General features: G+C 38.7%; 1 protein-coding gene across 1 annotated transcript in view; it reads right to left on the bottom strand.

The window, feature by feature from the left end:
* The window catches only part of LOC124798485 (farnesyl pyrophosphate synthase-like), a 65,305-nt gene extending 48,588 nt beyond the window's left edge, over window positions 1-16,717 (bottom strand). Inside the window, exons 1-4 of the mRNA XM_047261923.1 lie at window positions 16,183-16,717; window positions 15,913-16,084; window positions 11,585-11,725; window positions 2,791-2,994 (exon numbers count right to left, since the gene is read on the bottom strand). Coding sequence (XP_047117879.1) covers window positions 2,791-2,994; window positions 11,585-11,725; window positions 15,913-16,084; window positions 16,183-16,352 — 687 coding nt within the window. The 5' untranslated portion in view covers window positions 16,353-16,717. The remainder of the gene's footprint in view (window positions 1-2,790; window positions 2,995-11,584; window positions 11,726-15,912; window positions 16,085-16,182) is intronic.
* Window positions 16,718-17,257: the final 540 nt, after the last annotated feature.

Genomic DNA, 17,257 nt, shown 5'->3' with positions numbered 1-17,257 from the left:
CATTAATGAGTATGAAAGAAGTGCAAGGTCCTCCAATCATGAGACATGAATTTGAACATGCCCTTTGGAGTTTCAGAGAAGGAAAAGCAATTGCTGTTGTTCATATCCCTCCAGAATTGCTGAAAAATTTAGATAACAGCATGAAAGACCAACTACCCAGAGTAATAAATGACTGTTATGTAAGAGGAATCATGCTAGAAGACTTCACACAATGCAGAACCATTACCATAATTAAAATAGGAAACACAGTTGACTGCGCCGATTGCAGAACACTATCAATGTTATCACATGCCTCCAAAATACTCATTAATATAGTTAAAATCAGGATAACAGGAAATGTAGATATGTATCTTGGAGAAGACCAATTTGGATTTAGAGTAGTCAGAAGAACAAGAGAAGCAATTTTGGCATTGTGCATGCTATTGGAGAGAGGGATGGGTATGACAGAGGAACTTACCTTACCTTCAATAACTTAGAAAAAGTTTTTGAAAATGAGAACTGGGAGCTACTCTTTACAACTACAAAAGAAGTAGGGCTTGACTGGAAGAACAGACTGCAGATTAATCAATTGTGTCAGATCCAAAGCACATAAATAAACTTCAATAACGTAGCAGAAGAGGCCAAGAGGTAGACAAAGATGTCCCCTATCCCCAAATTTATTTGATGTGTTCGTGGAGGAAGGACAAGACAAAGGGAGTACAAGCCAATGGTGAAAGGCTACATTGAATTAGATTTGCTGATGACATCGAGATAGCTGCAGACTCTGAAAAAGAAGTGAAAAGAATGTGCAAGTCCTATAAGAAACTCAAACGATGGAAATTAAAAGTGAATGAGTGGAAAAAAGGTAATGGCAAAATATGGGAGAAATTAAAACTAATATAAAATTGATGATTTGAGAATTGAGCAGGTGAAAATTTTGCTGTCTCAATAGTATAATCACAGAGGACAATAGAGTACGAGTAGGAGTAAGTGTAAGAAAAGAGAAGAGAAGACAAGAGGACCGCAATGGCACAGAAGGCACTTATGACAAAGAAAAACATTTTAACCAGCAAACACGAATACGATGGAAGTCAAGTATAGCGACTGTCTGCCATTTCTGCATTTCTTGCTCAGACAGAAAGAGGATGGATCACTGGGGCATTCCATTTACTGTAATCCTACTGTACTTGCAAGCGCCTTGGTGCCACTACCTATCACAAACTATGGGCATTCTTTGAATGTTAGTTCACCAGGTACATGTTGTGTCCAATGGAGAGAATCTTACAAAGGTGCTGGAACACACACAATCAGTGTTCAAAAAAGTGGATATTCTCCACATCACACCAGTACAGCTTTAAGGAAGAAGAAACGTGACCACCCACGTGAGCAAGAGGAGAAGCAGTGGATTAAGTCCAGCACATTCCTCACATTTGTCAGAAATATTTCATCAAAACAAGGCAGAATCTTAAGAAAACATTAAGTCAAAGTACTCTTCCACCCACCAGCAAAGACATATGCTCTTCTCGGTTCAACAGAAGGTGATCTGGGATTGCAGAAGGCTAGAATCTACAGAATATCTTGTTGGCACAGCAATGCCTATGTAATCAGACAACACGCACAGTGCATAAAAGATGCATTGAAAATGATTGCCACACCCGCACATTTCTCAGTCCAGTAAGTCAGCCACAGCCGAACATTGCGTCTCCACAGGACATTCCATGGGTTACCCTGTCATGGAAATCTTGACCTCAATGAGATCCTTTTTGGATTCAATTATTAAAGAGTCAGTAGAAATATGTTTAACACGAGATCTAATTAATCGTGAAGGCAGCTTTCAACTGGATAAGACATGGGGCCTGGTGATATATTTAGTTTCTTCAGAAAGAAAATTTTTTCTGACCAATGACACATCAAGCAAAATTTATTTTTATTCATTTTGACATCTGAATTTTAACTCCATGAGTGCACATTCTGACAGAGGGCACGCATACAGTATCTGATTATGAATGCACCAGTGCATCATAGATGGAGCAATATTCAAAGAGGTGCATAATTCAACAGAGGTCGCTCATGTAGCTTTGCGCATGCATGTTCCCGCCGATTTTTTATATCAAGGTAGCAATGTGAACTAGCAATTTCCAGTGCAAAACACTCACCTGGAGATGGTTGAATTGTTGTCAGCCGAAATAGCGGGCAAAAAGTCAATATTAACTGGCTGCAATCCCGAAACTTCATTGAACATGAATATAGATGTCAGAAAATTCTTTGTAAAATCATCTGTATGGAGTACACTGCTCTACGGGTGTGAAAGTTGGACTGTGGACAAATTGCAAAGGAATTGACTTGAAGCTGCTGAAATGTGAATATGGTGGAAAATAACAAGAACGAGCTGGACGGTAAGAAAAACCAGTCTGGAAGTCTTGAGGGAAGTCAACAAAGAGAGAAGAGTATTAATGGAAGTGGAAAAGTGAAAAATAAAATTTACGGGGCAGGTCATCAGACCACACCCTTATCATTAATATTCTTTAAGGAAAAGTACTGTCAAAAAAAGCAAGAGGGCAGCCTAGGATGAAGTATTCAGAAGGCATCAAGGAGACGATAGGACGTGATAAGTACTTGGAACTGAGACGAACCGTTAATGACAGAAGAGAGCAATTGCATCGACAAGAAATTAACCTTTAGAATATGCGTGTATGCATTTATGTATGTATGTATAGTAATTTAACTGACACCGCCTGTGTTTTTAAACTTTACAAAGTCAATACACTTTAATTATTACTTAATTAACTTATATTGTGGGACGATACTTACATCGTGAAAGAGATTGAGGATTTCAATATAGTACGATTTGTCCTGAAAATATCTTCGAAGTAACTCATAAATTCCACTCTCTAGCAGTAAGCCATCATTAACTGCCGATAAGCCAACGTCGTCATGGAGGTACCAGCAAGTTCTTCCACGCCTTGTAGCTGATTTGTCCATGATATCATCAAGAACAATGAAAAATGCTTGCAACTGGGAATGTAAATCACACAGTCATTGTTAATTCTGGTTTCTTTAAAAAACAAATTTCAGAAGTTAGACAGAAACAAAGCAGTGATATATCTGAAATTACTTCACTTTGAAAACTCTGACAGAAAGTCATTGAGCTTCTTATTTGAAGGGATAAAATCTGTCCAAAGAGAGAGAGAGAGAAAAAAAAAATCATCATTGCTTCCTCCGAATTTCTTCTGCACTTTCCCCTATTCCAGTCATGTAATATCTTTGGAAAGTTTATAATCTAGGTCATAGCGTTTTTCCCATTACTGTCTCTATTCTACTATAAAATATACATGTTAGCAGTCTCACAACAGCAATTTTGGGATATCTGCAATTCAGATTACACAACCTTCACACCTGGTATAAACTTTATGCTTCAAAATACCACATTTACGGATATTTGCTCTTTTCCCCAGTATGTGAATAATCATACTGCACATAAATTTATCATGATGCATCTTCGAATCAGGAATCCATGGCTATCTAGAATAGGAAAACTGAAAGACGATGGAAATAGTTTTGTTGAATGAGCACCTGATTTAAGTTAACATCTATGCACAAGCCTATTTTCAAGAGGTGGTGTGCTGTTATTACTGCAGAGACTTTAACAGCACAATAACTCATTGTATTCCCATCAATTTTTCCAACATTATCCAGCAATTAATTAAATATGGCATTTCAGAGGACCACTGGCTGCAATTTTTTCAATAAGCACTATACTATATCTCGCAGAGCTGATGCCACGTCAGAGACAGCCCCCATCTATGTACAGGAAATGACAGTGTGCAGTAAATGCTTGCAAGAATAATGTATTGAGAACTGCAGTTAAAAATTCCCTTTCCAAAATTCAGAACACAAATTCAAAGAAATTCAAGCTCATGTGGAGGCTTCCCAATGGAATAGAAAAGGGAGGAAACAATGATGATACTCTCCATCAATATACAATAACGTGGCTTGCGGAGTATAAATGTAGATGCAAAGTTAGTCTGACAAGTGATGAGATTAACCGATAAAAATAATTAAATTTAGCTCAAGCTTGGGACAGTGAAAAATTATCACCATCTGGAAACATAACAATCAAAACATTTTTCTAATACAGCCAGCCTTAAACTGGAATTAATCAATACTCAGCTCTAAACTGGTTTCTCATGACATGACTTTGGTATCTAAGATCACTGATAAGTTACATACGTTGAGGTGACAAACATCATGGGATAGTGATATCCACTTATACAGATGGTGGTAGTATAACGTACACATAGTATAAACGGGCAGTGGTTTGGCGGAGTTGTCATCTGTACACAGGTGATCTGCTTGACAAGATTTTCAACATGATTATTGCTGCAAGATGGGAATTAACAGACATTTTGAACATGAAATGGTAGCTGGAACTACACGCATGGGACAATCCATTTCAGAAATAGTTATCATATTTAATATTCCGAGATGCACAGTGTCAAAGTGTGTCCAGAGAATACCAAATATCAAGCTTTACCTCTCACCAGGGACAATGCAGCGGCCAATGGCAACAGCCTTCACCTAACGAGCCAGACCAACGGCATTTGCATAGACTTGTCAGTGCTAACAAACAAGCCACACTCTAACAAATAACCACAGAAATTAACGTTGGTTGTACAATGGACTTATCCATTAGGACAGTGCAGTGAAATTTCGCATTAATGGGCTACTGCAACAGACAATCAACGTAAGTGCCCTTCCTAACAGCACATCGTCTGCATAGCCCCTCCCGAGTCTATGACCATATCTGTTGGACCCTTGATGACTGGAAAACAGTGGCCTGGACAGATTTCAGTTGGTAAGAGCTGCTGGTAAGGTTCACATATGGCACAGACCCCAAGAAGCCATGGACCCACATTGTCAACAAGGCAATGTAGAAGCTGGTTGTGGCACCATAAATGTGGAGACTGTTTACATGGAATGGACTAGGTCCTCTGGTCCAAATGAACCAATCATTGACCGTAAATCCTTATGTTCAGATACTTGGAGCCATTTGTAGCCATTAATGGGCTTCATGATCCCAAACAATGATGAAATTTTTATGGATGATATGCATCATGTCACTGGGCCACAATTGTTCATGACTGGTTTGAAGAATATTCTGGACAATACAAGCAAATGATTTGGCACCCAGATCGCCCGATGTGAATCCCATCAAACATTTATGGGATATAATCGAGAAGTCAATTCGTACACAAAATCCTGCACTAGTAATACTTTCACAATTATGGATGCTATCAAGGCAGCATGGCTCAATATTTCTGTAGGGGACTTCCAATGACTTATCAGTCCATGTCACCCCGAGTTGCTGCACTACACTGTGCAAAAGGAGGTCCAACACGATATTAGGATATAACCAATGACTTTTGTAACCTCAGTGTATACATTTCTAGAGTAAAACATGCAACATAACATTATTATCCAGAGGTTCATTTACAAAAGGTGGAATGTAATTAAGTGGTATGTCTTTGCATAATCCATTGTAAACCACTCTCAGAAATAAAAGGCACAGCTGTCAATAGCTGTTGCTTTCATACCACGTGCATCAAATATTGAAGCACATCTCTTTTGCGCAAGTGTCCTATCTACATGAGACATACTGCTTGAGGCAGCAGTAGAATTTTTAATCATCTTCAAAACCTTGTAAACTGCGATTTAGGGGTTCATGGTAATATAGATATGCTTCAAATTCTGTTTCAACCCTGCCGTCACAGTCTGGGTTAGACACAATATTAGAAAATCATCCCATACTCAGAGTGCTTCATCCACTAGGAACATACTGATGTTCAGTTAAACCCATATGCTAAAACAGGAACTATCATGTTTGAATGCATACATAATGATACAGTGAATGAAGTTGCCGGTTTGCCGATATGTTGACACAGACTGTCCAATGTGTCTACAAGGAATGGTGTACCACTTGCTGCCACTTTGGTGTAAGAACAGTGGCCGCAAAAAGATCCTAACTGAGGGGGACAGAAGACAAGTGTCACGCCCTGTCACTGACTTTTGGTTTCACATCTGCCAAATGGAACTGCTGCTATCAGTGAATTCAGGTCCATCTCAACCAGTTTCCATGCAAACAGTGCAAAGAGAACTGCAAGCAGTGGACATTCGGAGTCAGGTACCTCACAGAAGGCCATTGCTCACAGCTCACACTGTCTTCAATGAGACAAACATGGAATCTGGACAGTTGCTGAGTAAAGGCATTGTTGTGGCCTCAAGAGTTTTGATTGCACCTCTTTACAAATGATACAAGGCACTGAGTGAACCGATGGCTCAATGAAGTGTTTGATACGCAATGTGTGGAGGGCATAGTTCAGGCCAGAGGTAGTTCTGTGATGTTTTGGGAGTTTTTCATTGCATCACTTGGGTTCCCTTGTGCAGTTCACTATGAACATGAACCATGATTTTTATTCCAACATTCACAGAGATCACTTTCTTTTACATCTTCGGGTATATTGCGGATGCTCCAATCTTCCAAGGTGACAACAGCCACATTCACAGAGATCTACACACACGTACCAGTTATGATGAACACTCAAGTGCCCTATCACACTTCGACTAGCCCGCTAAATCATTCACTCTTAAAGCCATAACAAATGTCGAAGACTTTGGAATAGTGAGGGAAATGTAGCAGTTGAGGTAGTTCTATAGAATGCAGTCATCAATGAGTGGCTTCAGCTGGATATGGCATACCTGAAGAAATTGTGGACACTCTTCCTCACCAAACTGAGGCTATTAGTGAGGTTAGAAGTTTTATATAGTATTAGCACACTGAGTCCTTTTGGTGACTATTTGGTGCATTTAATATACTGGTAATGGTATCATTCCCTCTTCCCTTTCCTAAAAGACAGTCGACATGCCTCTGTAAAAATCCACATTGCTCTATTTCACCATTATGATTACGCAAGATGTATGATAGATGAGCAAATTTTGCTTCCAATGATCAAACGGATATCAAACACATGTAACCATAGAAATATTAAAAAATGGCTCTGAGCAACTGCTGTGGTCATCAGTCCCCTAGAACTTAGAACTACTTAAACCTAACTAACCTAAGGTCATCACACACACCCATGCCCGAGGCAGGATTCGAACCTGCGACCGTAGCAGCAGTGCGGCTCCGGACTGGAGCGCTTAGAACCGCACGGCCACCGCGGCCGGCAGAAATATTAAAAGAAAACTCTAACTATCAGCAGGTTCTATAGCACAGTATCTCATTATTGTTGCTGCAGTGGGGTGCTAAAGTCTAATGGTGCCTTCTCATCTAATTCCCACCTGTGTCAGAATGTGTGATCTTGACAGGAATTATATGTTGGTTGATTGGTTAATTCATGGGAGGGGACCAAATGGACAAGATGTAATTTGTTTGAAGTACTTTGGCATCTCCTGGGTTACAGTATCATTTTTCTGTAATGACACTATAGTGCATGCATAACTTTTTACACTGATCCTTCTCACTAATTTTCACATCTATGCTGATAATGTGAACTGGTTAATACGTTGTAAAAATTCTTGCCACAGCTGCCTTTTCTTCTCTTTGATAATACACTGAGCTTTTGCCCAAGCAATGTAAAAAGCTACAAGATTGTCAGCAGATGGATCATGATGAAACTTCCACAGTGCCATGGCACTAGTCATCTGCCACATTTAACAGATGCATTTGGGATAAAGATATTAACAGTCCTGTGAATGAGAGTAGTGATATGTTCTACATGACTGTTTTCTTTTTATTTTCACTGGCCATTTGAAAATATTCTCTTTTTCTTCTTTACGTTATAAAGCAACACAAGTGTATGGAAGGTTTTGTTTTTCATTGTGAAAAAGACTGTACTGTATAGACACACTGGTGACATAAATATTATCTCATTTTCATCATGTAATATGTTGTTACTATGAAACTGTTAACAACTGTTCCTTTTCTACTGATTTTGTGGTGCTCTTAACACAAATAGGTCATCAAAACTGGTAAACTATGAGAAAATGTGCTGAAGAACAAAACACTAGTAGTGAATAAAAATTTAAATAAAAATCAGAAACACAATAATATATTGCTACAATTTCTACTTTTTTCCTAAGCAGTAACCACAATCTACTGATGCCATCGGATTTCATAAAATTTAGTTTTTTTTAATTTTTACAGAAATTGCATCAATTTTACCTGCCATGGAATAAATATCAGTAAAAAAATTTAAGGGTAAAATAAGCAGTTTGAAGACCAGCAGGTACCAGTACTTCAGTGGACCTGGCAACAATGGAATCTTCTTCGAAGTATTTTCAGGCATTATGTTCTTGAGTTTTCAACAATGATGTAGTTCATCATTCATATAGTACATAAAGTAGAATGTCTACAGTCAGAAAGGTAGTTTGGCAGGAGCACAGACACAGTTACAGCACTTGGGAACTTCAGATTTTAGTAATGTTAAGAAACTGATTTCATCTGCAGAAATCAGTTTCTTAACATTACTAAAATCTGCAGATGACGAAGAAATTGAAGAAATGTATGATGAAATAAAAGAAATTATTCAGATTGTGAAGGGAGACGAAAATTTAATAGTCATGGGTGACTGGAATTCGAGTGTAGGAAAAGGGAGAGAAGGAAACATAGTAGGTGAATATGGATTGGGGGACAGAAATGAAAGAGGAAGCCGCCTGGTCGAATTTTGCACAGAGCACAACATAATCATAACTAACACTTGGTTTAAGAATCATGAAAGAAGGTTGTATACATGGAAGAACCCTGGAGATACTAAAAGGTATCAGATAGATTATATAATGGTAAGACAGAGATTTAGGAACCAGGTTTTAAATTGTAAGACATTTCCAGGGGCAGATGTGGACTCTGACCACAATCTATTGGTTATGACCTGTAGATTAAAACTGAAGAAACTGCAAAAAGGTGGGAATTTAAGGAGATGGGACCTGGATAAACTAAAAGAACCAGAGGTTGTACAGAGATTCAGGGAGAGCATAAGGGAGCAATTGACAGGAATGGGGGAAATAAATACAGTAGAAGAAGAATGGGTAGCTTTGAGGGATGAAGTAGTGAAGGCAGCAGAGGATCAAGTAGGTAAAAAGACGAGGGCTAGTAGAAATCCTTGGGTAACAGAAGAAATATTGAATTTAATTGATGAAAGGAGAAAATCTAAAAATTCAGTAAGTGAAACAGGCAAAAAGGAATACAAACGTCTCAAAAATGAGATCGACAGGAAGTGCAAAATGGCTAAGCAGGGATGGCTAGAGGACAAATGTAAGGATGTAGAGGCCTATCTCACTAGGGGTAAGATAGATACCGCCTACAGGAAAATTAAAGAGACCTTTGGAGATAAGAGAACGACTTGTATAAATATCAAGAGCTCAGATGGAAACCCAGTTCTAAGCAAAGAAGGGAAAGCAGAAAGGTGGAAGGAGTATATAGAGGGTCTATACAAGGGCGATGTACTTGAGGACAATATTATGGAAATGGAAGAGGATGTAGATGAAGATGAAATGGGAGATATGATACTGCGTGAAGAGTTTGACAGAGCACTGAAAGACCTGAGTCGAAACAAGGCCCCCGGAGTAGACAATATTCCATTGGAACTACTGACGGCCGTGGGAGAGCCAGTCCTGACAAAACTCTACCATCTGGTGAGCAAGATGTATGAAACAGGCGAAATACCCTCAGACTTCAAGATGAATATAATAATTCCAATCCCAAAGAAAGCAGGTGTTGACAGATGTGAAAATTACCGAACTATCAGCTTAATAAGTCACAGCTGCAAAATACTAACACGAATTTTTTACAGACGAATGGAAAAACTAGTAGAAGCCAACCTCGGGGAAGATCAGTTTGGATTCCGTAGAAACACTGGAACACGTGAGGCAATACTGACCTTACGACTTATCTTAGAAGAAAGATTAAGGAAAGGCAAACCTACGTTTCTAGCATTTGTAGACTTAGAGAAAGCTTTTGACAATGTCGACTGGAATACTCTCTTTCAAATTCTAAAGGTGGCAGGGGTAAAATATAGGGAGCGAAAGGCTATTTACAATTTGTACAGAAACCAAATGGCAGTTATAAGAGTCGAGGGACATGAAAGGGAAGCTGTGGTTGGGAAGGGAGTAAGACAGGGTTGTAGCCTCTCCCCGATGTTGTTCAATCTGTATATTGAGCAAGCAGTAAAGGAAACAAAAGAAAAATTCGGAGTAGGTATTAAAATTCATGGAGAAGAAATAAAAACTTTGAGGTTCGCCGATGACATTGTAATTCTGTCAGAGACAGCAAAGGACTTGGAAGAGCAGTTGAATGGAATGGACAGTGTCTTGAAAGGAGGATATAAGATGAACATCAACAAAAGCAAAACAAGGATAATGGAATGTAGTCTAATTAAGTCGGGTGATGCTGAGGGAATTAGATTAGGAAATGAGGCACTTAAAGTAGTAAAGGAGTTTTGCTATTTGGGGAGCAAAATAACTGATGATGGTCGAAGTAGAGAGGATATAAAATGCAGGCTGGCAATGGCAAGGAAAGCGTTTCTGAAGAAGAGAAATTTGTTAACATCCAGTATTGATTTAAGTGTCAGGAAGTCATTTCTGAAAGTATTCGTATGGAGTGTAGCCATGTATGGAAGTGAAACATGGACGATAAATAGTTTGGACAAGAAGAGAATAGAAGCTTTCGAAATGTGGTGCTACAGAAGAATGCTGAAGATTAGATGGGTAGATCACATAACTAATGAGGAAGTATTGAATAGGATTGGGGAGAAGAGAAGTTTGTGGCACAACTTGACCAGAAGAAGGGATAGGTTGGTAGGACATGTTCTGAGGCACCAAGGGATCACCAATTTAGTATTGGAGGGCAGCGTGGAGGGTAAAAATCGTAGAGGGAGACCAAGAGATGAATACACTAAGCAGATTCAGAAGGATGTAGGTTGCAGTAGGTACTGGGAGATGAAAAAGCTTGCACAGGATAGAGTAGCATGGAGAGCTGCATCAAACCGGTCTCAGGACTGAGGACCACAACAACAACAACAAGAAACTGATTAAGCTGGGAGAAGTTTAAGACCATTACATTAAATAAAACTTTAGTCATAATAACTTCGGTGCTACAGTTTTACGAATGGAGCTGTCAGAATTGATAACTACCAAGAAATTTGAACTTGGCGGCAGATTAAAATTTTGTGCCACATGGGGACTTGAACACGTAACCTTACTTTTCGCACACGAAAGGCAAGGTTCTGAATTCAAGTCCCATTCCAGCATACAGCTTTAATCTCCTAGTAAGTTTCAAATCAGTACACATACTGCTGCTAAGCGAAAATTTATTCTGGTACCAAGCAACTTATTTTCACGCACATTCAGTAAAGACAACTCAACAGAATTACCAACAGTAACAGCAGTAGCTGTATTAAAATACTTTTGACCTCTATTACCATGATGAACACCTATATCCTCATAGGGCATAAATTACCAAAAATTAACAGCAGAATAAAATTATTTCTTAGCTAAACATACCTCAGAATCTTCATGCAAAAATCTTATCAGCCAATAAACTTCCACATACCATTTCCACACACCATCCCATAACCTGGGCCAAGAATACATTTTCTGCACTATGCAGACTGTCTTTAGTAAGCATACGATAAGCTTGCACAACTGCTAACCCTCGTGACATCTTACCACCAGGGACATTATAATGAAGGACCTGAAAGAAATTGAGAAATAAGTGTGGTAACCAATAATTTTTGTCAGCTAATATGGAAAAAAATGGCATTTATAGTTGGCAAACTTCACTGCAAACTGGATGCATCAAATCCACAATTTTGCATTGTCACTCCTCTTACATTTTTACTATTCAAAGTGAGCTTCCATCATGCACCTTTTTCCTTTATCTTTCCCACGCTTCCTGTTGTTTCCTACCCATTTTATCCCTATTCTCATCTCTTCTATTTGTTTGCATTTGCATTTTTTCATATTTCCTCAATATTTCTCTCTTCTCTTTGGCTAACTGGGTGACTGCAAAAGTCATGGCAACTATTTTTGTTTCAGAAATGGTAGCAAATTAAAGAATTCTGAAATATGCAAACTGAATGTTAGTTCATACGTAAACATTACAGGTAGGGAGATGGATGAATGCACACACTGCCACAAAGAAAAGCGCAAGAAAAAAGATTAAACAAATCTTGTCAATTTAAACGTGTCAATTGCAACAGTACACAGTAGTACAGGGCAGGAACATAGACTTGTGACATCTTCAAGTCCCTCGCAATAGGGCCCAACGAATCCACAGCACTACCAGTGCTGTGGAAAACACCAAACACCGGTGGCCTAACTATGAGTGAATTGTCTGATCTCACATGTTACTTATGTGCAATGTCTTCGTGTGTTCTACATAATTGTTCTTTTAGTTTTGGTATGAGATCATAATCACAAGATGCTAAGTCTGGGGAATATGGTGAATTTACTTCCCATCCCCCATCACGAGCAGATTCTGCACACACATTGTCATATGGGCACTCTCATTGTCCTGAAGAATTACTGCATCATGTAGACGGTCAGGAGGTTTCTCCTGAGTGCACAGTTGTAGGTGTCATTGCAGGAAAGTGTGACAGCAGTACAGTGCATTAAAAGTTTGTCCATGTAGGACAAAATGAAACAAAATCACACCTCTAATATCATAGGCTATGATTACTAATTCCTGTCTGTGTGGTGAACCTGGATGACACCATTCTACGGATGGGTGTTTCAGATCTGGCTCATAGGCCCTGGCCCAGAATTCAATTATGGCGAGGATTCTCACAAGCATATCTCCCTCCCTTCCTCCTTGCAATGTGCTAGATGCACATAGCATGTTTCATAACATGTCCACTTTGCCACTTAGTGCATAAGGCATCCATTTTGCAGAAAACTTCACACATGTGCAGCTCGCCGCATAAAATTATGTAGATTGTTGTCTTCTCAATAACAGTATGGTGCTGCAATTCCTATAGCATCCATCTTCTCTTGTTCTCCAAGCACTGAGTGATCTCGGTACGAGCACAGTCTGTACGCACAGTGACTGACCACCCGGAATGGTGCACATCGGCTGTTGCAGCACTGCCGTGCCTGAATGCAGCTACCCACCAAGCAACTGAACAGGACAGTAGAGCAGCATTTCCTACCATTTCCACAAGCCCCTCGGGGCATTGTCGCACATTCCTTCCACAATGAACTGCAGTCTTTAAAACAGAACACTGTTCAAGTAGGGTAAAAGGACTGAAATTATCTGTCACATTACTGTGGATTCTTGGTGAGATGCCATGGAATAGGTGTAGTTTGTAATTTACTATTGTGTACTGTTGCAACTGACAGTAAAATATGTTTGCACCAACAAACTTTCTTTCACCTTTTTGCTCATGCTACACCTTTATGGCAGTGTGTACATTCATCCATCTCCCTACAGGGAATGCTTATATATGAACTAACCTTCCATTTGTGTAGTTCATAATTTTTAACTTTGTTACCATTTTTGAGAAAAGAAACAGTTGCCACAACTTTTGCAATGATTTTTGTGTAAGTCATTATTAGCAGAGGTCATCTGAATCTAGTCTTTTAATTTCTCATTGCCTTCCTTTTTTTTTTTTCCTTTTTCTTTCTTACCCACAGAATGAAGTTAAGTTAGGCCTACTTCCCTTCAGAAAATGTGCACACACATTTCCATTTTCCATCTTTTTGCTTTGCTGCTTACTATTCTTATCATGTTGAAATCATTTCACACAGTTCCAAAAACTTAACAGACAGACGATGTCTAAAACTGTACGGGATAGCCGTGTTTCAAAGATGGTCTTGCTGCAGCAGCTGATTTGTAAATAGCCCTTTTCTGCCATGGATATTGTCAGTGCTAGTGCCTAATAAATATTAATTCTTAAACACAAATAGCACAGCTGAAAAAATATTGACATCACAGTCTGAAATACCCCAAAAACAAAATATAAAAAATTACATCCCATGAAGTTGGAACAGATCAGTAATCAACTGTTGTCTGGATAGAAGCAATTAACTATAAATGGACCAAATAATTGCCTGGATAATTAACTATGCTATTCTGTGAACAAGGAAGGTCTCACTGATATAAACAATTCAGGAAAGGAAGTTTACAGTCTTCTATCATGTAAATGAATGAAAGTACAATTATAACTTCTGTTCCGCTCTAAGAAGAGAGCATTGCAATTTTACGAGCCAGTTTCCTGTTTGGAACACAGGTTTATGTTAGTGAGTGAATGAGCAAATACAGCAGTTAATTTGCACAGGTTTAATGCTTCCGTACCATTCAACTATATCTCCAGTAATGGAACTTGGTAATGGATCATGTATTCATAGTGTTGACCCAGTACTTTTGAATAACTTATCCTGAGAAATGTGGCACAATGGTGAGAGAATGATCTCACAGTTGAGAGAATGTGGTGCAAATATTCTTTCAGCCATACAGAGACACGTTTTCCATAGTTTCCCTAAATCAAGCAGAAAATATTAGTCAAATGATTCTTTTCACATGGACATGACCATTTTTCTTCCCTAATCTGAGCTTGGGATCTGTCTCCAATGACCGTATCATCAATGTGACTTTAAATCATAATCTTTCTTCTTTTAATTAAATATTTACAGAAACATTTTTTGCACAACTGGAATCCATACCAACTGAGGACAGTCATCTATGATCATTAACATATTATTAAACACAGTATCAATATGTAAATCACAAATAAAGCCTTGCTGCACAAGAGAAAAACTCCCTTCAGTAAATAGAAAACATACCATCTGTCCCCAAATGTAAACAAGGTGCACCACAAAATGTCAACATAAATATTTCACAAGTTATTCAAGTTATCAAAGCAAGCTTTCTGATCAGAGAAATTATACCAAAGAGAAAGTATTTTGCTATACTGTTAACACTGTCATTTTTTTATCCACCAACATACTTATACAACTACTGTTTCCTTCAATAGGGTGGCATGATGTTCAGCTAGTTTTTGTCAGGTGCTCATATTTGACTCATTTTATGTCAGTGGAGGTTCTCTTTCATGATGGAACCTACAGAACACAATGGATGAACAGTTACTTTTGTTTATCAGTTAAACATTAACAACAAGAACAGAGAAATCAGTATAATGGTATGAAACTGGAAAGTTGTGCTTAAGTGGCAGTGTAGGCCTTTACAATAATTTTGGGGCAATCTTTCTTCATTGTGTGTTATGAGCTCAATGAGAGATTTAAGTGAAGATTACCACTTTCATAATACATTCAGATATGGTCATATGTCATCTAGATTTCTCTGTTGCTTCTCATGTTATCATCATCTTGTCTCCCAATCACTTCTGCTTCTGGTTAGCACACTTGGCATTGAAATTACTGCATCTCCTTATTAAAATCTCGATATTGTAAGAAAGTTGTCTTTGTTTTTATGGTTAAAACTTTTTGATGGTCAGTAGACTCATTCTTAGAAAGCCATTAGGCTGAGCAATAGTTGCTGTTTTTGTTGACATTTTCAACATACAAAAATGTGAACATGTTTATAGATATTCTACGACAAAACATAATTATACTGGATAAATCTCCTGTGACAAATGCTGGCAAAGTCAGAAGTTGGCTTATGTGACATTGAGAATGAAGAGCGCACTTCAATACACACCAATACAGTAGTACCTAGTCTCGTGTGAAAAGTAAACATCTGAAAAAATACTACCTGGAAGCATAATTTCACCATCAATTTCATATTACTAAGATTCACTTTTCTTAGAAACATTCCTTGTGCAACTAGCTTTACAAATATATTGGCTATTTTAGTAGCTGCTGTTAGCACACACAGCACAATACATATATCGCACTTCAAGTGGGTAACCATAAAAGTATTACCTTTGCAAACCGTTCCTTTGCTTCTGATATCTCAGAACCAAACCCAGCATCTGTTAAGTCTTTAACAATGTGAGGAAAAACAGCCAAAAACTGGTCCCTCTCGCTCTCATTTGAAGCTGTCGATCGTGCAGCAAATGAAATATCAGTAGTCGGCTTTAAGCTTGACTTTGATCTGGCAACGAAATAACAACGTATTCGGCACAATATGTAATAAAAATATCAGTTGGTGCAGCGTCTAACAATAAACATTATCATCAGTTACTATAATACCTTTTTGCTTGAACACATGCTCGGCGGTTGGTTTCACAGTTCAGGAAAGTGTTAATATAATGTCTACGAAAGCTGCCGCTGTTTAAGTTCGGAGAGCACACACATCTAAAACCAATATCACGCGCTTGTTTTCCCAAAACACAATACAGGTTACGCAAAGATCTTGACATGTTATTGTTTCGTTCAGACTTCTACTGAGCTCCGTGCACTGCGCGTTTGGTTTCTTACTTTCCCTGACGTAACATTGTAAAATCACCCCATGCACTTCTCTACCCAAATGACAGGTGCCAGACTTCGACGAGAAGCGTATATCTCATACTCATACCCCCCCTTCTCCCGCTGCCTTGACACCGCAGAAGGCGCAGAGGAAGGGAGACAGTTGAAGGTGGAGGGGACAACAACGACGTGAGGTAAAGCGCCAAGCAGTGCGCTGCCACTGCGCTGTAGATTTACACCGATGACTACTGGCTATCTCAACCCACATTTAACTTCCGCGCAACGTACTATACGCACAATCAAGGTTATTCTATAAGGAACTTCGACCTTTTCTGGTAGCGAACAAATCTGTTGAAGACGGGTGTCTTTGGGCCTCTAAGGACTTTCCCCGCCTGTTGCCAACTTACACAATATCCCCGCCACAACAACCGGTTATTGGGCGGGGAACTTGGGCGGTAAGTTCCCTGCATCCTTCCCAGAATGGACCAAGTGCGTATGGTAAAACGTTTAATATACCATTACTCGAGCGACATGAAACCACCCCAATAATATGTGTGTATAATGGCATATGCTTTGCATGTTATTTCCTTGAAATATACGTAATTGCTCATTTTCCTCGAATCTTTAATGGCAAAATGTTCTCTGCTCTGTCACATTTTCACTTATGGTAATATGTAATGCAGTTGTATGATAAATCATGTGAGAAGTTTCTATGCAGTTTCAGTTTATATTATCTATATTACTATTTATTCTATACGTAGTTGTTAGAAACAAATTATTATACAAAACTCACATGCAAAGAAACTGTATATTGCAGGCGATTTCATTTTGTAAATTCCTTATTTTAATTTCTGTGTAT

The sequence above is a fragment of the Schistocerca piceifrons genome, chromosome 5, assembly GCF_021461385.2.
Source record: "Schistocerca piceifrons isolate TAMUIC-IGC-003096 chromosome 5, iqSchPice1.1, whole genome shotgun sequence".
In the NCBI taxonomy this organism is placed as follows: Eukaryota; Metazoa; Arthropoda; class Insecta; order Orthoptera; family Acrididae; genus Schistocerca; species Schistocerca piceifrons.
This window is presented reverse-complemented; position numbering and strand designations above follow the sequence as displayed.